The sequence below is a fragment of the Leptonychotes weddellii genome, chromosome 7 (genome assembly GCF_054177405.1).
Source record: "Leptonychotes weddellii isolate Sample4059 chromosome 7, ASM5417740v2, whole genome shotgun sequence".
Lineage (NCBI taxonomy): Eukaryota > Metazoa > Chordata > Mammalia > Carnivora > Phocidae > Leptonychotes > Leptonychotes weddellii.
In genome coordinates, this window is record NC_138375.1 from 36,612,230 (window position 1) to 36,635,970 (window position 23,741).

The 23,741-nt window shown below is 44.7% G+C and overlaps 1 protein-coding gene across 3 annotated transcripts in view; it reads left to right on the top strand.

The window, feature by feature from the left end:
• The first annotated feature begins 778 nt into the window (after window positions 1-778).
• Window positions 779-23,741, top strand: part of SNX18 (sorting nexin 18) — a 49,970-nt gene continuing 27,007 nt past the window's right edge. For all 3 annotated transcript variants that reach the window (XM_081826128.1, XM_006748547.3, XM_081826127.1), the window contains exon 1: window positions 779-2,585. In XM_081826128.1, coding sequence (XP_081682254.1) covers window positions 965-2,585 — 1,621 coding nt within the window. In that variant the 5' untranslated portion in view covers window positions 779-964. The remainder of the gene's footprint in view (window positions 2,586-23,741) is intronic.

Consider the following 23,741-nt stretch of genomic DNA (forward strand, 5'->3'; position numbering starts at 1 on the left):
ATGATTATCGAATCCCCACAACAACCCTAGGAGGGAGGTACAGTAAGTGACTTGCTCAAGGTCATAAGCTAGGTGGTGTCAGAAACCAGATTCGAACCCAGCAGCCTGACTCCGAAGCGTAAGCTCTCTCTCGTCCACTGCACTACCTGTGCCTCGGGGAGGAGAAGGGACACACGCAAAATGCCAGCTCCCCGTGCCCACTTATTTTACTGTAAACTCTCCTACACCGACGCCTCTCTTCCCACCCTCTCTACCACCCTTAGCCTCTTAACTTGTCAAACACAACACCTTCCTTACTTTGCTCGAGTCATCCTCCTCCCCTTCTTGCCAGAAGGTTCCGGCGGGTGGAAGATGAAAGGGAGCGGACAGCGCCCGGCACAGGCATCTTGTTTTTCTTCTTGGTGCAGTCGCTAATAGTCACTGAAAATCCTTTATTAGAGGTGTGGTTAGAAGCATTCACCGAGCGCTCAGAGTAGGAACGTTTGTCAGGAATGCGAATATTAATTTACTTTCTAGGATACGTTTTTTAACCTAAGAGCCTAACCAATTCTCACACAATTCACTTCTGAGTGGAAACCTTCACCCGGCGCCTGACGACGGGGCGCCGGCCTGGAGGGGGCAGTGGCGGCCGCGGAGTGGGCCCCGCCGGCGGGTGCGGGCGGCTCGGCCATCGCTTGCTCTCGCCTGGCGCGCCGCTCTCGGCCGTGGATTAGCGCTGCTGGGGACGTGGGAGGCCGCGGGTCCCGCCCCCGGCCGGCGGCGGCGGCGGCGGCCCAGCGCGGCAGTCGGCGCTGCGAGCCGAGCGGCGCGGAGGGCGCGACCGGCGGGCCGGGGCGCGGGGCTGTGCGCTGTCTTTTGGGCTCCGTTCCGCGAGCCGGGGCGCGGGCGACACCGCGGACCCCTCGGGCGGGCCCCGGGCTCGCGGCGTAGGGAGTCGGGGGCCGCCCGCCGGGGAGCCGGGACCATGGCGCTGCGCGCCCGGGCGCTGTACGACTTTAGGTCGGAGAACCCGGGCGAGATCTCGCTGCGGGAGCACGAGGTGCTGAGCCTGTGCAGCGAACAGGACATCGAGGGCTGGCTCGAGGGGGTCAACAGCCGTGGCGACCGTGGCCTCTTCCCGGCCTCGTACGTGCAGGTGATTCGCGCCCCCGAGTCCGGCCCGGCGGGCGACTGCGGCCCGGGAGCCCCGGCTCGCTACGCCAACGTCCCGCCTGGCGGCTTCGAGCCCCTGCCCGCCGCGCCGCCCGCCTCCTTCAAGCCGCCGCCCGATGCCTTCCAGCCCTTGCTGCAACCGCAGCAGGCGCCTCCGCCGAGCACCTTCCAGCCGCCGGCCGCGGGCTTCCCGTACGGCGGGGGCGCCCTGCAGCCGTCGCCTCAGCAGCTCTACAGCGGCGGCTACCAGGCCAGCCAGGGCAGCGACGATGACTGGGACGACGAGTGGGACGACAGCTCCACGGTGGCCGATGAGCCGGGCGCGCTGGGCAGCGGCGCGTACCCGGACCTCGACGGCTCGTCGTCCGCGGGCGGCGCGGCCGGCCGCTACCGTCTGTCCACGCGCTCCGACCTGTCGCTGGGCTCCCGCGGCGGCTCGGCGCCCGCGCAGCACCACCCGTCGGGGGCCAAGAGCTCGGCCACCGTAAGCCGCAACCTCAACCGCTTCTCCACCTTCGTCAAGTCGGGCGGCGAGGCCTTCGTGCTGGGTGAAGCGTCTGGCTTCGTGAAGGATGGGGACAAGTTGTGCGTGGTGCTGGGGCCCTACGGCCCCGAATGGCAGGAGAACCCTTACCCCTTCCAGTGCACCATCGACGATCCCACCAAACAGACCAAGTTCAAGGGCATGAAGAGCTACATCTCCTACAAGCTGGTCCCCACGCACACGCAGGTGCCGGTACACCGGCGCTACAAGCACTTCGACTGGCTGTACGCGCGCCTGGCCGAGAAGTTCCCCGTCATCTCGGTGCCCCACCTGCCCGAGAAACAGGCCACTGGCCGCTTCGAGGAGGACTTCATCTCCAAACGCAGGAAGGGCCTGATCTGGTGGATGAACCACATGGCCAGCCACCCGGTGCTGGCGCAGTGCGACGTCTTCCAGCACTTTCTGACCTGCCCCAGCAGCACGGACGAGAAGGCCTGGAAACAGGGCAAGCGGAAGGCCGAGAAAGATGAGATGGTGGGCGCCAACTTCTTCCTGACCCTGAGCACGCCCCCCGCCGCCGCCCTCGACCTGCAGGAGGTGGAGAGCAAGATCGACGGCTTCAAGTGCTTCACCAAGAAGATGGACGACAGCGCGCTGCAGCTCAACCACACGGCCAACGAGTTCGCGCGCAAGCAGGTGACGGGCTTCAAGAAGGAGTATCAGAAGGTGGGCCAGTCCTTCCGTGGCCTCAGCCAGGCCTTTGAGCTGGACCAGCAGGCCTTCTCGGCCGGCCTGAACCAGGCCATCGCCTTCACCGGAGATGCCTACGACGCCATCGGCGAGCTCTTTGCCGAGCAGCCCAGGCAGGACCTGGACCCCGTCATGGACCTGTTAGCGCTGTATCAGGGGCACCTGGCCAACTTCCCCGACATCATTCACGTTCAGAAAGGTAAAGCCTGGCCATTAGAGCAGATGGTCTGGAATATGTTGTTGAGGCTGAAAGGGATGATTTGGACAGAAATACCATAATCTGTTTCAGACTAGTGCCGGAGAGGTTGGGAATCAAGCAGGGATTCCCTGTCCAATCAAGTGGACAGCTGGCCTGTTTTTCTGAGTATATGATGGATTGCGGGCCGGTAGCTGCCTCCGTAAAGTATTTCCAGACAGGGAGTGGGTACTCCTCAGAGAAAGTTCTGAGAGTACTTCTTATGACAGTGCTATCATTTTAGAGTTTGAATAGTTGGGTGATGAGCTTCTGGGATCTGTAATCTTGTGCCTAGGGTAGAATTAGAAGAGGACCCAAACCCTGTTAGGCATCCATTTGAACACTGTGGGGTCACTTAGTGATGGGTTTAAGGAAGCACGGAAATAATGGGGAAGGACGGATATCTGCAAGTAAAGGTAAGTCCGCTTCTACCTTCCACACCTCTCAATCCCTGGTTTGGTTGAGGAATTAGAATCAATTCTCTGAGGTTCTAGCCAGGGCAGTTTAGGAATGTCCTGCATAGGCTTCTTGCTTGCAACCTTTGTAGAATGAGGTAAAAGGCTCACTCTAATTTCAAGAAGTTTTAAGAAAAATAATCTCTTTAATCTCAGTCATTTTGAGTTTGGAGTCTATTCACCCACTGAATTTAAAGAGTATTATTTAGGAAAATGATGTAGGGGAACTACAAAGAATGCACAAAATCTGAGTATTATGTCTGAGGGCAGTGCTTCTGGTATTCCAGTAGTTAGCTGCCCAGCTGTCAGCTTGTTTCATTATTAGTTGTTAGTGTCCCTAACTTTTGTTAAAGCACTAACATTTGCAGATTTTTTTTTTTTTCTTAGAAAATAAATTAGAGCAGTAAAGCCTGGAGTGAGAGGACGGGGAGGCGATGGACTTTAGGGAGGTGGTCTTGCCTGTGAATGTCTCCTGTTCAGTGTGGTGGATGTGGTGGGGAGAGGGAGGGAGTTACCTAATCTAACTTCTGTGATGGTGGAAACGTCTTTTGAGTCATGAGGTTTGGCCTTCAATAAGGAGGTGCTCACTGCCTTTCTAGAGGGGCCGGTCCAATTATGAACAACCCTGAACTTTGACATAGTCTTCCTTGCACTGAACTAAAATTTGCCTCTCTCATTTGTCGTTCTGTTCCCTGGAACCACACAAAGTAAGTCTATTCCTCATCCACACGTTAGCCCTTTACACTTTGGGAGACAGCAGTCTTGCTTCCTTCCCTTCCCTCTGCTGCTTTCCTCCCCCTTTCAAGTGTGTGACTAGTCTTCTTACTCCCCAAAGGGGGGGTCCTTCCAAAGCCTTGAATGTGTTGTTGGCCCTGCTAAAATGCAGTATCCCGAAGCATCTGCATTACTAATTTTGGTAGAAAATAGTAACTTTCTTGGCAATTTACATTTTGTAAATGCAGCCTGAGATTCAATAGCTGTTTGAGCAACCATACTGAACCTGCATCTACATTCCTCATGCCTTTTTGTGTGTAAATTGCCGTGACTCCTTGACTTTTTGGCTGGTGCCAGTGGGACTGACTCTTTGAGACTTTAATGCAAGACCTTAAATTTAAATACCATGTGTTATATCAACCTGGAACCATGCTGCCTTTTTATGTATTTTGTGAGTTTATGCAAATGGTTGGTAAAAGTTGGAAGGGTGGAGAAAAGGACAGACCTCTGCAGGCAGAGAGAGACAGGTGACTGGCTACTACAGGGTGGCCTCAGTTCATTCACTGACTTTACCGTCACTCAGACCACACACAGCTTTGTCAAGTGTCCTGCTATTGGAACTATTTATTAGAAAAGGTATGGTGTTTGTTCTAAGGTTGATTTTGAGTTTACAGCAGTAGTTTTTGTAGTTTATTAAACTGTGTAGTTTGCTTTTTTTTTTTTTAAATCCTAGAACTAAAATTGTATTCAGTTTCTTGGGATTTGAAAAACTTCATTAAAACCAGTACCATTTTATGTTGTTTAAACAGATTCAAGGGCACTAAACATAATCTTTAGGAAGTTCAGAAAGAAAATCAGTTAATATTAAGTATAGTTTCTTTCTGCTGTAGCCTTGGTATATAATGTACAGGGAGTGAGTGTCCCTAGATGACGTCTTTAGAATGTACTTGCCATTTAAAGCTATAGTGTGCAACGCATAAGGATAAAAGGATTTGCTTGCAACCAGTTTTTATCAAGGATGCTAGTGTTGGCGATTTTTAGGAATACAGATGAGACAAATTTCATAAGTTGTGCTAAAGCTTTTTGAACATGTTCTAAATATTCAGAACTTGTGGTTGTGAAGAGCAGCTCCCCCCGCCCCCCCAACTTAACTACACAGTTGCTATTGGAATGAATCTTTTCTAGTCTGAGCACTTGGGGATTTTGTTGACAGGTGGTTTTTTTCCTCTAAGGTCTCAAAGTGTAATCACATGAAAGATTTTACTGTGACTTCTGAGAGGAGAATAAAAAGAAGAAAAAAACGTTAAAAAATCTTTAAGCAGCTTAAGCTATCTTTTAAGTATTTGGTTCAAAGTTTACATTTCAGTTTAGGGAGAAATTTAAAAATTCAAAATAATTATTTCAACTCTTAAGTTGTCATTGTTTACAGGAAGAGAAAAAACAGTTTTAGTACTTCTACGTTTGATGTGTTCTAATCAGATGTTAGGTCCACATTCAGATGAGACAGAAATGATTAGAATGTGCTTTTCAATGACTAACACAGTTAAGAAGGGGAGTTAATTAAGTTTTTTCCCCCTTAATTCCTAGGGGAAAGGACAGGAACATTAGTCTCCTCTGGAGCTTTTTTCTTATCCAGGAGACTCCTGTGGTCAGCTTTTCCAGTGTTCTAAACCTGTGCTTTTCGGTGCTGGGTCTGTGAGCCACATCTGACTACTTAAACATAAGTTAATTAAAGTAAAATAATGTAATTCAGTTCCTTATTCACACTAGCTGTATTTCATGTGCTTTGTAGCTAGTGGCTACCAGTTGGACAACAGATAGAGACCATTTCATCACTGCTGAGGGTTCTGTGGGATGGTGCTGTGCTGCCAGAGTCTGTCAGTCCTTTCAGGTTTCTCCAGCAGTTGATAATCTTTGCACATACTCTCCAGATAGTCTTCTTGTCACTTGGTCATCTCATGGCATCCCCTCCTTTCCGCATGGGCTTAAGTAATAAAAACCGGGAGGGGAAGCAGGCCCTGCCAGACCCCTCTCTACAGAACATCCCAGGCACTCACCCAGTGAGTAATATTGCTGCGGTGTGAGGATGTTCATCTGCTTTGCATCCTGCCTTCATCGTTCATTCAGAAAATACAACTGGTTTCAGAATGGACATCTGAGACGGGTGAGGAACCAGCTCCAGAACGAGGGTGGAAAACTCAAATGCCCTTAAATGTGGTCGACTGGCATTTTTCTGACTATACTTAGTACTAAAACCATCGCTTAAACTTAATAATGGTTTTAGTGTAAGTACTTTCTGCAGAAGCAAAGAAAGCCATATGGTTTCTTTAGCGAAAAGAGAATTCTGGAATTCTAATTTTTTTCATCAACTCATGGAGTCTTAGATAAACAGACCTATTTTGGTTAATGGAGTTGAGTGTAGGAAGAAGGCAGTTTGCTGTAGTCTGAAGTATAGTAGATGGGAATTCAGAAGCTGTTTGAATTTTATTCATACTTTGCTCTGTCTTAACAGGAGTCCCTTAAATTCTTTGTTCACAGGCGGCTCGTTGATTCCTGACGAGTCACATGTCTGTCACTGCCGAGCTTTGTAACCCTGTGGTCTGATTTTCTTTTTTTGAAATGGTAGCGTTTTATCTCCTCCCATTTATCATCCTTGCCTGGGGTATGCCTTTAGAATGCTGATGGTGGCCAGTTTGGGGTAGTATATAGAATCGATTTCACTATCAGTTTCTTAGCTTATTCGGTTCTGTTTCCAAAGATATGATTAATCTCTAATATTTAATAAAGCTTAATCTGGATGGCAGTGAGTTGTTGTGGTTTAAAAGCATTAGGCTTATTTCCCGGGGGGTATCGTGAAAGGGAAAGACTGTAAATGTGGGGTGATGAGAAATGTTGGTTTCATCTTTATTTAGGAATGTGGACTGGATAGCAGGAGGGAGTCACTTAAAAGGAAATTTCTTTATTCCTGAGAAAAGGTACAAGGTACAGGAAAAGTGATTTGTTGATAAAATGTAGCGTGAGTCTGTGAAGCAGGGTGGCAGAACTAGGTAAACAAACAGACCGGCAGTCCTGTTTTCTGTACTCCTAAATTAAATATGCAGGGTGTCCACATTGCCTTCTGTAAACGTTCCAGATGGAGGCTTCTTTTCAACAAAACACAGCCCTGGGACCTCAGGAATGGTACACCAGTCATGGGCTTGTCAGTTCTCCGGGGTACAGTTTCACCATTGTGCTTCCTTTTACCACATGCAGGGTCCGTCTTATGTCCCTCAGACATTAATTAAAGATAGCTAGCGTCCTGGCAAGGGCCTCTAAGGTAAGACTGGGCCACAGTTAGCCCTTCCCTGTCTGCTCCCCATTCTCCTGTGACTAAAAATAGACCTGAGAGGATGGTGCCAGGAATAGAGAGAAAAGGTCTAATAAGTGGGCTGTTTACAAACTCATCCTTATTTTGAAACTTCTGGGCTAGAAATTGAGGTCGCTCATTTTTTGTTCTGTTTTGTTTTAGCTCCATTTTAATTGAATCCGTTTCTCCTTTCCCCTACTTCCACCTCCAGCTGTTTTTTAAGGAGACTTCAGTTCTAGCTGTAACCTTTGTCCCTATCTGTATTTTCTTAATGAAAAGGAGGTTTACCTTTGGGGCTTTTGAAAGAGATGACTGAGTTCTTTTGGTAAAACGTCAATGTGACCAGCCACAGAAGGTCTTGATCACGAAGCTAGGTGGGGATACTGCTCATATCACACTGTCATTGGTTTCTCAGACTTCTTTTTTGAGCTAGGAGTCCTTCTGGAAATCACACTGAGGAATCATAGCCTGTTAGACTGATCACAGCAGAATCAAACGGAGGCAGGTACCTACGCTCCCACTCATGTTCTTCAGATAACTCTTGGGCTCAGTTGGATTTCCCTCTGTATTGGGAAATGTCATCCCACAGGTTCCTGTCTGGTCATCTTAGGATTTCCAAACAGGAAGGCAGAACCCAAACAAAGAAGAAGTTCTGTGAGAAGGTATCAATTCCCTTATAAACATGACAATTCCTTTAAATTATGTTCTTTTTCTTCAGGCTGAAAAAAAAGGTACTGCTTTATTGTCTCAAAGTGTTTTAAAATCAAAGTTTAATATGAAGTTCGATTTAATTTGCCATCTATTTATGAAACTTTGTGATACCACAAACTAAATGATTATCACAAATAAAATGGCACAGTAATGCTTAGCTCTTGTCTGGAGAGACTGTACTCAGAGGACCTATCCCATCTGTCGCCCTTCACTTAGAGAGCACAGGCTAGATTCCCATGTGGAGGGGGATGGGCAGGACTCTGGTCCTCATTGAGTTCTTGGACTCATGGCAGAGAAGCCAGGTGCCAGGTCACTGAGAGCCCTCCCAAGGCGATGCAGAAGAGATGGGGCTGGCCTGGGTCTGACAAGGGAGCTTAGCCCCACAAACAAAGGGGGTTCATGGTAAACCAAGAGCCCCATGTTCAGAGTCTCCTCACTGTGGGCCACTCTGGAATCTGGGGACCACTGTTCGGCTGTGAGAGGAGCTTTGGGCAAGTTATTTTAGCCTTGGCAAGTCTCAGGTTCTTTGTTGGTAAAGTGGGTACGCTTCCTCAGAAGGTCACATTGAGGATTAAATCTTGTGGTTCTCAGTAGTTACTCACTAAATGCTTGATTTTGAAAAGTAGAAAGATAATTTGAAAATAGGAAGCACTCTTCTTTAAAAGACAATTCCACTAATCTTATCTTCCATCCTGGTAGCCTGCTGCCACCAGAACTGCAGGCAAAAGTATAAAAACCCAATAAGTCATTGGTTGGTATAGCAGTTAAATATTGTATTTTAACACAGCTGGCGTGTACTGCACACCAGAAGTATGGTAGCAGAAATAAATGCCAGTGTTTAGAGTCACTGGTGTGTTGTTCACATTAAGGGTTTGTCAGCTAGCTGTTCCCTTCCTCTAAATTACTTGTATCCCTGCACAAATCACTTTGACATTTCTGAGCTTCAGTTTCCTCATCTGTAAATATGAGATTCATGATCTCCTAGGTATCATTTGTTGATTGACTTTTAAAAAAAATAGCAACATCCATACATTGAAAATAAAATAGGAAAGTATACGATGAACATTTAGACATTGTTTCAGGCTGGTTTCAATAGCATGCTATCTGCTTGTGTGATTTTTATCATCTGGGAGCATGAACATCCTTTATCAGTTGATATTGGCACCTGGCAAGTTGATGTGAAAGAAAATTCATGAACTTTTGGTTCAGATCAGCAAACATGCATTGCGGGCTTACCCCGCCAGGTGCTGTGATCGTCAGAGTGCTGACAGTACCCGGCCTCCTGCCGCTGGTGAGAGCTCCCCGGTGTCCGGAAGCTGAGGCGCGCCGGACAGCTGGAGAAGTTCCCTCCGAGCCAAAGGAGGGCTGTCCCCAGGAGAGCCACCAGAAAGAGAAATTGCGATGGGCTTTCCCTCCTACAAAGTGTGCTTCACTTTGAACTCTAAATACTGTCTCCTCTCCGAAAACAGTCATGCATTGTTAATCTTGTGTTTGTAGCTTGATTAAACTTGAGTGTGAATGAGTGTTAACTTCACTTGTCATTTTTACTCCTTTTCTTAGACTTTTTTTTTATCTCTCACTATAATTGGACTTTTCTGATAAAGAAATTCTTTGTATTATTTGACAGGGAGGGAGACAGCAGTTAGGGAGGAGACCCAAGATCATTAGATTTATTCAGTGGATCCTCTGAGAGATAAATCTGATTTTATTCAACAAATATGTAAGTGCCCATTATAGATTGGGCACTATTAAAGATGCTCGGGTTGCATCAGTGGTCAAAACAAAGATCACCGCCCTCGTGGAGCTTACATTCGAGCAGGGCGGAGACACAGCGAGAAACACAATGAGTACATTATCACGTATGTGGTAGGGGAAAACATAAATGTGGAGCAGGACAAGTGGGCATGGGGAGACAGAATGAAGTATGAAAAGGGATGATCACCGTAGGTCTCATTAAGAAGGTGAGATTTAAGTGGAAGCGTGGAGGAGGTGAGGGAGTTAGCTAAACCGATGTCTGCGGGGAGAGGCTTTCAGGCAGAGGAGAGAGCGAGAGCAGAGGTGCTAGGGTGGGTGTGTGCTGCCAGGCAGTGGAAGGCCAGGTGATTGGAGCTAAGAGGATCTGAGCAGGAGATGAGGTCTTGGAAGGTCCAATTAGTAGGGCTTTGTAGGTCATTGTCAAGACCTAGAGTAAAAGTCCTAGTGAGATGGGAGCCATGACAAGCTTTTGAGCCAAGGAATGACATCTATCTGGACCTTTGAACAGACTTACTCTAGTTGCTCTGTTGACAATAGAATGGAGAGGAGGTAGGGTCCCAAAGGTAGGAGCAGAGAGCCAGTAGGAAACTACCCCAATAATCCAGGTGAGAGACCATGCACATGTGGACTAGAGTGGGGACAATGGAGATGGCGAGGAGGGAATCCCAGTCTGGATATATTTTAAAGGTAGAATCGTCAGGTGGGAATCAGATGGGGCATGCGAGAGGAAGAGGAGTCATCAAGGGGAACTCTGCAGTTTTTGGCTTGACCAGCAATACGAATGGAGTCTCCATCCACTGAAATGAGGAAGGCTGTGAGTGGAAGAGAGGTGGGAATGGGAATCAGGACTTGAGTTTCATCCTTTTAGATTGATGGGCTCCTGCATTCTGTTGACATCTCCCCCACCCAACACATGCACAGACAGTCAAGCCTTAGATCTAGTTCCCTCCTCAGAGTTTTCTACTTGGAGCCCTGTCCTTTCCAAGTAGTCATGGCTGGTAGAATGCTCACTGGTGTGCCAAACAGTGTACATTGTTCGGTTATTGGGTAGTGTGTGGGGGTCATGTTTTTATGTTCCTCTAGTATGTAGCTCCACTATTTTGTATGTGCAATGTGCATAGTTAATGCTTAAGGAATGCCTGTTGAATGAGAAAAGTAGGCACTCGATGGAGTACTTGTTGATTTTGAAATAGATATCTTCTATTGTAGAATGTGTTTTTCTATTCATATGATGGATACCAGAGTTTATAAAAGAGTATAGGCAATAAAGATAGGATCTGGGTATATTTTATAGGTGAAGTCATTAATTAATGTGAAAGTGATTTAAACGTCTTAAACTTACATATCTATGAAGTAACTTTCCAAAACTTATTGGGGAGAAGGGAGGAAGTTTAAAAATGTTTTATTTTATGTGCCAGAAAAATTAATGTTATGTAACTCATGATTTTACTTTATATTGATTCTTGATGTTGAAACTTGCGTATATACACTTTTTTCCTCTTTGGTAAACTTTCATGATAATCTTTTATTGGAGTCCCTTTTGCTGAATTCCAAGCACAAGATCTAGAGAGAGTACATTTCACCTTCTTGAATGACTTGGATACACAAAGCACTGAGCTTAGGTGTTGAGCGGTAGGTGCCTGCCCTCATGGAAGGTTCCGTTCTGTAACGGAAGTAGGATGTCTGTACAGAGAATTGGGAGATAGGAGGTCGATTTAACTTGGTGCCTCTGGTAAGAGTGTGTGGGAGTCCAGAGGATGGAGAGTCACTGTCAACTGTGTTAGGGGCTTGGATGGGTAGCATTTGTTTTTTTGCCTCTGAAAGATGGTCATATTTTGACTTTTCAGAGGAAAATATAAAGTGCATTTTTTTTTTTTAAAGATTTTATTTATTTGACAGAGACAGCGAGAGAGGGAACACAAGCAGGGGGAGTGGGAGTGGGAGAAGCAGGCCTCCCACTGAGCAGGGAGCCCAATGTGGGGCTCGATGGGATCATGACCCAAGCCGAAGGCAGACGCCCAACGACTGAGCCACCCCGGCGTCCCAGAAAGTGCATTCTTGATCTTGGAAATGCTTTAGGATGAGCATATAATAGCTGATACACCGCATGCCCCGTGCTCAGGTCAGTGAGACCAGCTGACAAGTGAGTAGCTGTCACCATACAGTGTGGTACATGCAGTCATGGGCATGTGCCGTGGTGTGAAATAGGCCAGAGTGGGGGTAATCAGCTATGGGGAGAGGAGAGAGTTCAGGGGTGGCTTCTCCCAGTCTTACTCTGAGAAGATTTTTGAAAAAAAATTGCAAGTCTAGGCAGGCAGAATGGGGGAAGGCATTCTGGGCAGAGGGAATCAATCATGTATAAAAATCAGGGATTAAATCCTGGCCGCTTTTCTGATTCAGCTCTCGAGTGGTTACAGCTGTAGATTGGGCCACCCCCCTCTATCTAATCAGAATGTTAGGGACATGTGGCCTATACGTTGGTGTTCTTGAAAGAGCTCCTCACGGGATTTTGATGTGCCACTGGGTTTACAGCTGCTGCTGCAGGGGATGGAGGGCAGCATCATGGAAGATCAAACAGGGTATTGACATGCTCAGGCCTGCACTTTAGATGGACAGGTCCTAGTGGCAGATGTAAAGGGAGGCTCGGGGTGAGGTGAGATAGGAGGCTCTTGCAGTGATTCAGGCAAGACATGAAATCCTAAACTGAGGCGGTGTCTGTGGGGTTGGGGAGGAGGAAGACAGAAGAGGTATTTGCCTACAGGAGTGAGGTAAGGGACAGGGAGGAGAATAAAATGACCATCGAACTAGAGACTGGAGTTACCAACAGAGATACTGGGAGATAGAGCAGGGGTCTGCAGGCCAAACCCACCCATGTGCCTGTTTACAGCACTTGAGCTAAGAGTGGCTTTTACATTTCTGAATTATTACATTTTTCCTGGGTATAAAAGCCTCGGTTTTGCCTTGACATGCAAAACTTCAAATATTTACTATCTGAGCTGTAAGGAAAGTGTTTGTTTACCCTTGACTTGGAGGGCAAGCAGGTTTGGGAGCTGGAGTATGAGGAGTGATGGCCATTGCTCTGCTTGAGCGTCCCTACCGTGTCCGATTCCACTTAGGAGCGGGCATGATGATGTGCCCTCTACGGCCAGGGGGCGTGCAGTTCCCGCCAGCTTCACTGTGTAACCCGTAGCAGTTTCACAGTGTATATATACTGTGTTTAACACGGAGTCATCATTTTGCGTACCAGATACTTCGCAGCGTTAAGTATTAGCTATTGTATTAGGTCCCTGGGGCTGCTGTAACAAATTACCACAAGCTGGGTGGCTTAAAAACCAAATTTCTTCTCTTACTGTGCTGGAGGCTAGAAGTTCGAAATGAAGGTGTCGGCACAGCCACGCTCCATATAAAGCGTCTAGGGGAGATCCTCCCATGCCCCTTCCAGCCTCGGGGGGCTGCCGGCCATCCTTGCTGTTCTTGGCCTGTGGACTTGCCACTCCAGTCTCTGCCTCCATCTTCACCTGATGTTCTCCTCTTCTTTTAAGGACACTAGTCATTCTGGATTTAGGGCCTGTCCTAATCCAGTATGACCTCACCTAAACCAATTGTATGTGCAAAGACTATTTCCAGTTAAGGTCACAGTCACAGACTGTAGGTGGATGTGAATTTTGGGGGGATACTATTCAACATAGTACAGCTGTTAACTTCCCCAAAGGGGTATTATCCCCATGTGATAACCTTTGAAAACTGAGACCCCGGGAAGTTAAGTGAATTTCAGGATTGCACAGCTAATAAGAAGAGCCAGATGAGTTCATTTTTTGCCTTGACTTAAAGCCAGTGTTTGTTATGCTGCAATAAGTAGCGTGCCTGCTAGAATTTTTTTTTTGTTCTGTGGACAGCGACAGCTACTGAAGGTCTGAAACCGAAGAGTGACATCTGAATCATGATAAAAATAACATATTTTGAGGGCTTACCATGTGCCAGGCATGATGCTTCATGTTTATATTCATTATATCCATTTAAAGCTCATAGGAGATTTTGAGGTAAATACATTATCCCCATTTTGCAGACAGGAGGTGAGCCACAGAAATTTAACTGCGGGCTCTTGGAAGTATCCCTCACTGATGTGCAGCCTGGCCCCCGGGGCCAGGGCTTCCAGAAGCTTCTTCCTGTTGGCTGAGTGCAGAGATGAGAGGGCTGCTGGAGTAGACCAGGTCATCTAGGCATGAGGGTGGCTTTGGAAAGTAAGCAGGTGAACTTGAGATACCTGCCAAGTAGAGTGGCCAGACTTGGTGAGGAGTGGCTCTCCTGAGGAGTCTAGAGTTACCTTCCACGTTTTAAATTTGGTGACAGAAAGTAGTGATGCCAGGAAGAGAAATAGGGAAGCTAAGAAGAGGAGCAGGATTACAAGGAAAGATAAGGAACGGGGCTGAAGGGAGCCTTAGAAATCCTATTTTCTGGGCCTTTATTGTATTTAGTTATATTGACATTTGTGAAAATCATAAAAGCTACCTATTGTCTGCAGCGAGACATCTTTAAATAAAAATGGGTGTCCGCATGGGTCCTCTGAGTTTTTTTGTTTTATGACACACGTTTCAGATCTTTTTAAAAATGTTATATTTCTAAGTGCTTAGTTTTGTCTTTAGATGATTATTTATGGTCTAGTTCAAGGAAGCCCAGATACAGCCGGAGTAAAGACTCATCACCCCTGGAAACCTGGTCCCTGCCAGTATGAGGAAGCAGGAAAACCCCAGGGTCAGAGGTGTTCTTAAGTTTCAAACAGCTGATTTAGGAATTGTCCCCAGAGTTTAGTGCTCATAAAGTGCTGTGAAGTACTAGTTGTCAACCGAAGAAAGAGGCCGAGCTGAAATAAAAACAAAAGCATTTATTTGGGGTCTCAGGATTACAATTCTATGAACACAGATTTGGGCAGCAGCCCAAATAGTGCCTCCCAGGGAACAAAATCCAGGGTTTTTAAATCAAAAGGGCATGGTTGTATATGTTGCATACAAAGAATTTCGATGGGTGTTGATGGCAGAAAACCAAAGGCTGGGCTGAATATAATTGGTTCCTAAAACTGTCACCCAGCAAAGTCTCACTGTGGCAAGCTGTAGGGGTTTGGGCTGAGTCCTTGGGATACTTGTCTCTTGGCCCAGTTCACAAGTTCTTGGCCCCATGCAGTGGGGACATGAGGACATACAGAAGGCCCATCTCCTTCATGGCCTCCCAGCTCCACCTTTAAAACCCCTTGACATAAGTGACCCTATTTCATTAACACAGTCATTGACAATAGTGACCCTGTTCCATTAACACAGTCATAGTGGCCACAATGGGTGGCAGCAAGGATGATGATAAATGCTGTGCTGCTCACCAGTTACTCCCCCCACCCCATAGCTTAAGTGGCAGTTTATAACACTGGGGTTTACAATTATTCTAAAGTTAAAAAGATGTTATTTGGGAAAAATACTTGAAAGCAAGAGATCTATTCTTTGAAAATACTCTTCTGAGTACAGTGTTACCTGTGGTGCTGTCAGAAGCACTCATACAGTTCAGAACCTGGCTTCGGGCGGGTGGCTCACGCCTCCCTAGTTTCTCTAAGTGCCACTTCCCTCTCCTTCTGCCCTGGATAGAGCGGCTTGGCTTGTCTGTCCAGCAGCTTCTGTTAGATGTTTTAGCACGGGTCTCCCTTTATCTTCCTAGAAAGAAAAAAGAAAGTATTAAAGGCAGTTTCCAAAGTTCCCTCTTCTCTTTGGTTCAGATAGGTTTTGTTGTGTGTCAGAGGTCATCTGAACCCAAAGCGCTGGCAGCTTGCCAGTGTCCCTAATGCTGCTTGATTGGTACAGACCAATATCCACGCACATATGTCAGCCTACAAAAGAATTAAAAGAATTAGGAAATTAGGGATTGTGAGCTACAGACTGTAGGTTATCAAGTGTGTTCTCTGAATCTAAACCATTATGTGGACTTTATTCTACAAAATTGGTTGTTTTAAAAAGTTTTATTGTATGTTCGTGATTACCAAAGATGTCCTTCCTACCTCATTTTATTAGGATTCTATAGGTATAAAATCTTTAAGAAACAATACATGCTTCTTTTTTCCTGTTCTCAAATTTTAAAGTCTTTATATTTGCACGGCCATAGGCAAATAAACATTTTCACCTTTGTAACCAGACTCTTCTGAAGTAAAAACATACTGTGTTTACAGAGTTCTTTTGAATCTATCACCCTAGTAACTTTAATACATATTTAATATTCAGTATAAGCCGAAACACAAGGAACTTTATATAAAATTTCCTCGCAAAGAACAGCCTATTCTGCCAAATAAGCCACAAGAGATAGGATCACATGGTTTCTCTCTTCATTTTTGGAACAAGGTGAGGTGTGGGAATGTATGTGCATGGTGAATAATAGTAATCAAATGTTGTAAGATGTGATACACTCAAGTGAGTGGCTTTCATTTATACTGTCATTCTTGCCCTTACACATCTGGTGATTGCTGAATCGAAGCTGAAAGGGTTGCTTCATTAGGATAGAATGAGACTACTACTTACTCTGTCTTCAGGACCCAACCAGGCTTAGAGGCCTGAATTCTTTAAATGATTAATTTTTACATCATCAAGCAACCAGTATTTCTTTTCTTTTTGCAGTTTATTATCCTTGTATCTGACCCTCTTCCTTTTTAAAATTGCTCAAAAGTTCTCTTTGCCATTTATTATATTTATGAATTGAAAGTATATTTTACATTAGTTTTACTTTTGAATTTTGATAGTTCTTGACTTTTGGGACCTATAGTCCCTTCAAAAAATTGCTTTCACTGACTTGAGTTCAGTATTCCTATGGGCACCCCCCAGAGTTTATTAATGTGGTCCAGACCGGAGCCCACGGGGTATGACTTGATGCAGGAACAGAGATTTGAGAGCCTGGACGGAGATGGTTCTTGGTTTGCTTATCCCCGAGATGAGGCTTCCCAGGGGGCCTGTTGTTGTGCCGCCCTCGTGCCTTGCACTGGGGCTCCTCTGAGGGGCTTGGACATGATGGGTGGGGCGGCCTCAGTTGGGCCAAGGACAAAGGGACTAAACTACCTGAGTTGGGAAGCTGGGCAGACCCGGTTCCCATGCAGCCGGACATCTTCAGTAAAGTGATTTATCGACCCTAAACTTCGCTTTCTGCCTCTGAAAATGGGAGTGGTAATTCCTTTCCTTTTGAGGTTAAAGAGAAGGAAATCAGACACATAAAGTGCAGAGCACAGGCTTACACAGTAGGTGTGATTCACATATGACTCTTTTGCCTGGATGGACAGCCGTTCTGCCTCTCTCTGTGAAGTGGATGTTGGCCTTTGTGGAGATGTTTTATTCGAAAAATACAGAAAAGTAAATACTGGAGCAGAGAGGGGAAAGAGTAATCAACCAGTGGGTGGGTGGAGACCGAAAGGGAGGAAGGAAAGGGGAGGGGCAGAGGTTAATGGGGAGTTAGCAGGGCCAGAGGGTGTGGGGACCAGTGATGAGAGGATAAGGGCAAATTGGTCACATTGACCAAATTAGCATTTTCTTTCAACGTTTTATGTGTAGGAGGGAATGAAGAAAAACAGGCCTCATGCAGTCTCGGGCAACTTCTACTCAGCTCTGTTGCCTTTCTGCCCACCTCCTGTTCTGTCCCTCACACCATGGCTTCGGGTTTTCTGGGACAAGGCCCTGGGAAGACAGAAAGTCTAGTTAATGTTTTTGCCACATTCATGATTTCAAAATTAAATAAAGTGCAGGCTTTTTTTTTTTTTTAAAGGGAGAAAATGTAGCCTTTGGATCCCTGTTGCTTAGTGACTAGACCTTTTGTGTAATTGGTCTGGAAGGGACAGAACCTACTGAGCATAAGAGATTTGGTTGAGGGAAGGAAGGCAAAGTTCAGGTGCTGACACTGGCCTTGGCTGGAGGTGGGAGCCGATGGGGCAGCCAGCAAGCCCTGGGGGGGCCTGAGGAGGCAGAAGAGAGGGACATGAAGAGGGAAGCTGAAAGGAGGCCATGCAACTTCTTCAACTGAGTTGAAGCCTCTCCCTGGTTAAAATGCCTGAAGCAAATTACAGCGTTTGAGAGGTTTTTTCCCCTGTCCCGTTTTTGCTGGGTCAGAAGTGGCCAGGAAAGTGATTCTCTCTGTAAATCAGAAGGAACTGATACGGTTTAGTGTGACTGCATTTGCTGGTGCGCCTAGTTTAGCTGCCAGTGGGCTCTTGATATGTGCTAATTGGCTACATGACACCAGACCTTTGCTCTCTCATTTTACAAAAACCAAAATGATACCGAAATGCTTCTTAAACAGTTTTTACTGATGGAAATAATTTAATGCTATGTAAATAATAGGATGCTTTTGAAAATGGTGCTGGCTTCCTGGATCATAATTAATCTATAAAATGAATTTGAGTCCTTTAAAGTTGTAATAGGAATGAATCCTGTCATATGATTAAATTCCTTAGTTGTAATTATTTTGTATTCTTCGGAAACATGCATGATGTAATCCCTCAGAAATTGAGCACATATGGATTACGAACCAGGACGTAGTTATTTCGTGCTTGCTCTTTGCAGCCTGAGCATGCTTTAAAACTGTGAGATGGCTCCCATTGGAAAGATACAAAGACAATGTAGAAGAGGGGTGGGATTGAATTTAGGACATGAGTTCTGTGGAGCTTGGTGTCGTGATGAGGCAGGGGGCAGAGTGCCTTTGAGCCTGGGCAATTGCAGCAAGTATAAAAATGAACCTGTTAGGAAGGAATTTTGCATGTGCTGCAGAGTCAACTAACAATGCCAGAGAAGTGCAGGAGATTGTGTTGATAACAGGTCCTAAGGCCAGGTGAAAATGCTGGTTTAATTTTCGTGTTACTGCTCCCACTGTGGATAGGGAGGGACCCTCTTCAGCAACAGTGGGGCAGAGGCCCTGCAGGGAGTGTTAAATGGAAAGTAGTGGGACTGGCTGGCAGGTAGGGATGGGGGGCTCTTTGTCACGAAGCAGCTGTGGTACTTTGAAAGGCAGGCATGCTCACCACCATAACGCTGCACTGTGGCACTTTGGACAAGGCACTTAGCCTCTTACTTGTAAGATTGCGAGAATTGCACCAGAAACTCTTTCTTCTAAGGCCCTTTCAGCTCTTAAGAAAACAACAGCAACACACACGCGAACTCTGGGAACCAGCTCTACCCTTGTCAGACTCTCAGAATCAGCCCTACTGACTTCTCCAGTGGCTATCTTGTCAGCGCTGGAGTGAGGAGAAGAAAGCCCTCAGGGTTCCTTCTCCTACTTTTGGAACAAAGTGTTAGGGTTATTAGTTCCTCAGTGAACTCTGTTTTGGGGAGAGATTCTAATAATTCGCCCAGCTAATTTAGTAAATTGAGTGGCCAACTCAAAGTTCATTCTTAACCTGTAAGCCTTTTTGGGAGCGATCTCTCTGGTCCTTTCTGCGGCCTTCCACAGATCCCTGAGGCAGAGAAGCAACTGAAATGTGCTGGACTCAGCCTGGGGTCCTGGGGTGCAGCTGGGTTATTCTTGCCTGTTTGGGAACAGACATGGGGAATGTTTGAAATATGTTGCCTCACTTTCAATCATACTTTTTCCTGTACTTCAAGTAGAAGAATGTATTTTCTTGCGTAACTTGGGGAAGCTGCACTGTTTCATGTGTTACCTTCTTACAGGTTTCTCTTCCTCTAAACCAGAAATGTTACCCTTCTCTTGGCTGTTTATTTTATGAAGAAGAGTGCACTCACGCTGCTCTGACCGTTGTCAGTCCCTCTTATTTAATCTCAGAGTTAAATACTTGCCAATGCTTTCTTTTCATAATAAAATCTTAGTCAGCTCATATATTATTCCAGATGCAACTACCTAATGTCTGCCCATTAGCGCAATAAACAGTTTCATAGTTGTGTACTTATATTCCCATTCTAAAATGCTTTTCCTTCTCATCACACCTATTTTAAATTATCTTTGGTTTTAAAACCGTTGCCCTACCCATGAGTACTGCGGGGGCTCTTGTTTAATCCAGCAGTGACCACTTTGGACCATCACCTTTCGGGTGTGATTTCTCTGCTGTGTTCTTTCATTTCCTTTTTCTGTTTGGAAGGCAATGTGGCAGGATGATGTTTATGAGAGGAGGGGGCTGGCAGGAGGCAGATTCCTCCTAAATTAGCCACTTAAAACGTAGAGATTTTGAAAACCTTTGCCTGTTTTTGTATTTATTCCATGATAAAAATGTGTGTTGCCTTTGTTCTTTAGATTCTGGGCAACGTTTTTGACTTTTATTTACACTCCTCTTGGATTTGGTAAGAAACAGTGCAGCTGAGAGAATGTTTAAATGATGCTGTCATGCCTTGTTACAGCTCTGCAGCTGGTTACATGGAACCTCTGCTCTTGCTTCTTAGGCAGCTATAAATTAATTTTTAAAGCCATCCTAAAAGTAGCAAGTGTGTAGTGTTGTAACTCTGTCCCAATATTTTTTTTCTCCAGCCTCTCACTCCTTAGAGGCTAAACGGGATTGAAAATTTGGCTATCTCCACCTTTCTTGTGATATTTAAAATTTTAAATATGAAAATGTGTGACATGTAAAAACATGTACAGATAATTCCCAGTTTGAGAATTGTCAAATCAACTGTGGGAACACAGCTGCTTATGACAAAACCCAAATTCTAGTTCTAATGATACTATTTCATTTACATCCAACCAGGATTTGTAATGCCATTTCTATTGGAGAACTATGTTCCCATGTTCCTCTTGACAGGATGCAGGGTTTAGAAGCACAGTGGGTGGAGAGAGGGTAGAGGGAAGCTTCTGGGGAACTTCAGAAAGTAGTTTGAAATATGTTGCCTCACTTTCAATCATACTTTTTCCTGTACTTCAAGTAGAAGAATGTATTTTCTTGCGTAACTTGGGGAAGCTGCACTGTTTCATGTGTTACCTTCTTACAGGTTTCTCTTCCTCTAAACCAGAAATGTTACCCTTCTCTTGGCTGTTTATTTTATGAAGAAGAGTTGAAACACCCTTGTGGTTTGATCAGATGGACAGCTTGAGCTGTTCAAAAGATGTCACTTTTTTCCCGTTTACTCCTAGGCAGTAAACTGGTCAGTTAACTTCTATAACTAGCTTACTGAATAATTTGACTTTATCTGTCTCACAAAAAAGAAATCACGCTAAACCCTTCCTATGTGTTAAAATGTATTTGGAAAAGCTAGCTGGAGGGTTGTGAGATGAATATTTAAAACCAAAATGGTTGGGGTGCCTGGGTGGCTCAGTCGCTGAGCGTCTGCCTTCGGCTCAGGTCATGGTCCCAGGGTCCTGGGATCGAGCCCTGCATCGGGCTCCCTGCTCCGCGGGAAGCCTGCTTCTCCCTCTCCCACTCCCCCTGCTTGTGTTCCCTCTCTTGCTGTCTCTCTCTCTCTGTCAAATAAATAAAATCTTTAAAACAAAACAAAACAAAAAAACCAAAATGGCTTTCTTAAAGGAAATATTTTTTAAAAAACTTTGTAAAATATTTTACAAAAGATAACATACATATATTTTTTAATTGGCTTAGGATGTTGTCGTCATCCTGAGCTTTAACAACCAGCTCATAGAGGGAACTGTCACTTCAACTCAGGATATATTCAGGAACTCTTAATGATTTTTTAAAAAGTATACTGCTGTCAACTTGTTTTGTTGTTAATCATCTTTCTTCTGAAAGCAGATCTGGAGTAAATCAGTTTATCTACATTTCACTTAAAAAGGAGGTTGTTTTAAAAATTGCTCTTAATTCATGGTACAGTCTTACAACTCCTTATACATGGCACTCATTATTCTACCAGAGTTTGTACATTTAAAGTATGCTGTTCAGTACCTTCATATGCTGTTTTGTATAGGTCCTTAACTGTTTCAGGGATGTAAGTCACCTTAAAAAAAAATTTGAGCCCCCAAAACAGGAACTATGTCTCTTTAAAAAAAAATCTCTTATATCTCCTATCACCCTGATACTGTCATCCTGATACATTATGCTAATGGATTTGAATTGCATTAAGTGGGTTAAACCAAAATTCCAAGTGGAATTGGCCTTTGGGTGCTTACTGTCCTTAATGGTTTGTTCTGTCCTTCCTAGTTTGCAAATAAAGTAATTTTTTTTTTTGCCAGGATGTCCAACTGTATCAGAGCAAACAGAGGCAAAGCCTGTGTATCCCTAAAGGGATTGTGTGTTACTATTTTTGGTTGTAGTTCTTAATTTATATAATCTTTCAATAGGATCTAAGCAGATAGAGAGTGAGAACAAGGGAGAGAAAGACACCTCCTTCCCTCCCATGTACTTTTGGGCTTAGATTTTTCAAAATCATGAAGTACGTGCTGCTTTTCCAGTGTTTTGTTTTGTGGCACCTAAGTGTTGTTACAAAGACAAGAAAATCAGACATCTTATAGCTATTAATTTGGTTTACAGGCACAATTAGTGAATTCATTGAGGTTATTAAGATTCCAGAGGGAAATTTTCAAAACCTATATAGTTCTTTTATATGCTCACAAGGCCTTCAGAATTGCATATCAAAATAGAAGCCAGGGACTTCATAAGGTGAGAAGGGTGGTACAGGGGCCTCAGCCACAGGTACAGGGCATGTGAGGAGGCCCGTGGCCAAAAGGAGGACAAATAGCTGATTTTCAGCTGCCCAGCTTTTATCCCCCAGCACCCTGCTAACCTAGGACCGCCTGGCTGCCGTTTTGCCCATTCAGTCTCCAATTTCTTTTCTGAATATTTCTAAATAGTGTTTGCTTTGAAGTCAATCATGCATTCACATTCCATCTCCGCATCTTACCTGGTTACCTGGCCAATTTGACACTCAAAGAGGTTGAGTAGCTTCCCCAGTTTTCTTACAAAAATAAGAGTAATGTCTGTTGTAAAATTGCAGTAGGGTTAGTGATAGTGATAGTATATGAAAAGTGCCTAAAAAAATATATGTATGTGTGTCTGTATATATATATATATACACACACACACACACATTTTATACAAGTGTAATTAACGTACAGTGTTACATTAGTGTCAGGTGTACAATATAATGATTGAGCAATTCTGTACATTGCTCATCAAGATAAGTGTACTCTTAATCCCCTTTATCTGTTTCACCCATACCCTACCCACCTCCCGTCTGGCAAACACCAGTTCGTTTTCTGTATTTAAGAGTCTGTTTTGTTTGTCTCTTTTTTCACTTTGTTTTGTTTCTTAAATTCCACCTGTGAGTGAGAGCATATGGTATTTGTGTTCCTCTGGCTGACTTATTTCACTTAGCATTATACATCTTCTTGCTCCATCCATGTTGTTGCAAAAGGCAAGATTTCATTAATTTTTATGGCTGAGTAATATTCCAGTCTGTGTGTGTGTGTGTGTGTGTGTGTGTGTGTGTGTGGATCACACATCTTTTTAATCCATTCTATCAAGGACTTTCAGGTTGCTTCCATATCTTGGCCATTGTAAGTAATGCTGCAGTAAACATTGGGGGGGGGTGGTATACATATCTTTTCAAATTAATGTTTTCATTTTCTTTGGGCAGATACCCAATGGTGGAATTACTGGATCATGTGGTAATTCTATTTTTAATTTTTTGAGGAACTATACTGTTTTCCACAGTGGCTGCCAATTTGCATTCCTATAAACAGTGTTGGGGGTTCCCTTTTCTCCACATCCTCACCAATACTTATTATTTCTTGTGTTTTTTATTTAGTCATTGTGACAGGTATAAAGTGATAATTCATTGTGGTTTTAATTTGCATTTCCCCTGATGATGTGTGACGTTGAGCATCTTTTCATGTATCTGTTGACCATCTGTATGTCTTCTTTGGGAAAATGTCTGTCCAGGTCCTCTGCCCATTTTTTAATTGGATTATTTGGTTTTTTGGTGTTGAGTTGTAGAAGTCCTTTATGTATTTTAGATATTAACCCCTTATCAGAAATATCATTTGCTGGAATATTATGCAGCCATCAAAAAAACCCCTTGAAATCTTGCCATTTGCAACGACGTGGATGGAACTAGAGGGTATTATGCTAAGCGAAATAAGTCAATCAGAGAAAGACAAGTATCATATGATCTCACTGATATGAGGAATTCTTAATCTCAGGAAACAAACTGAGGGTTGCTGGAGTGGTGGGGGGTGTGAGGG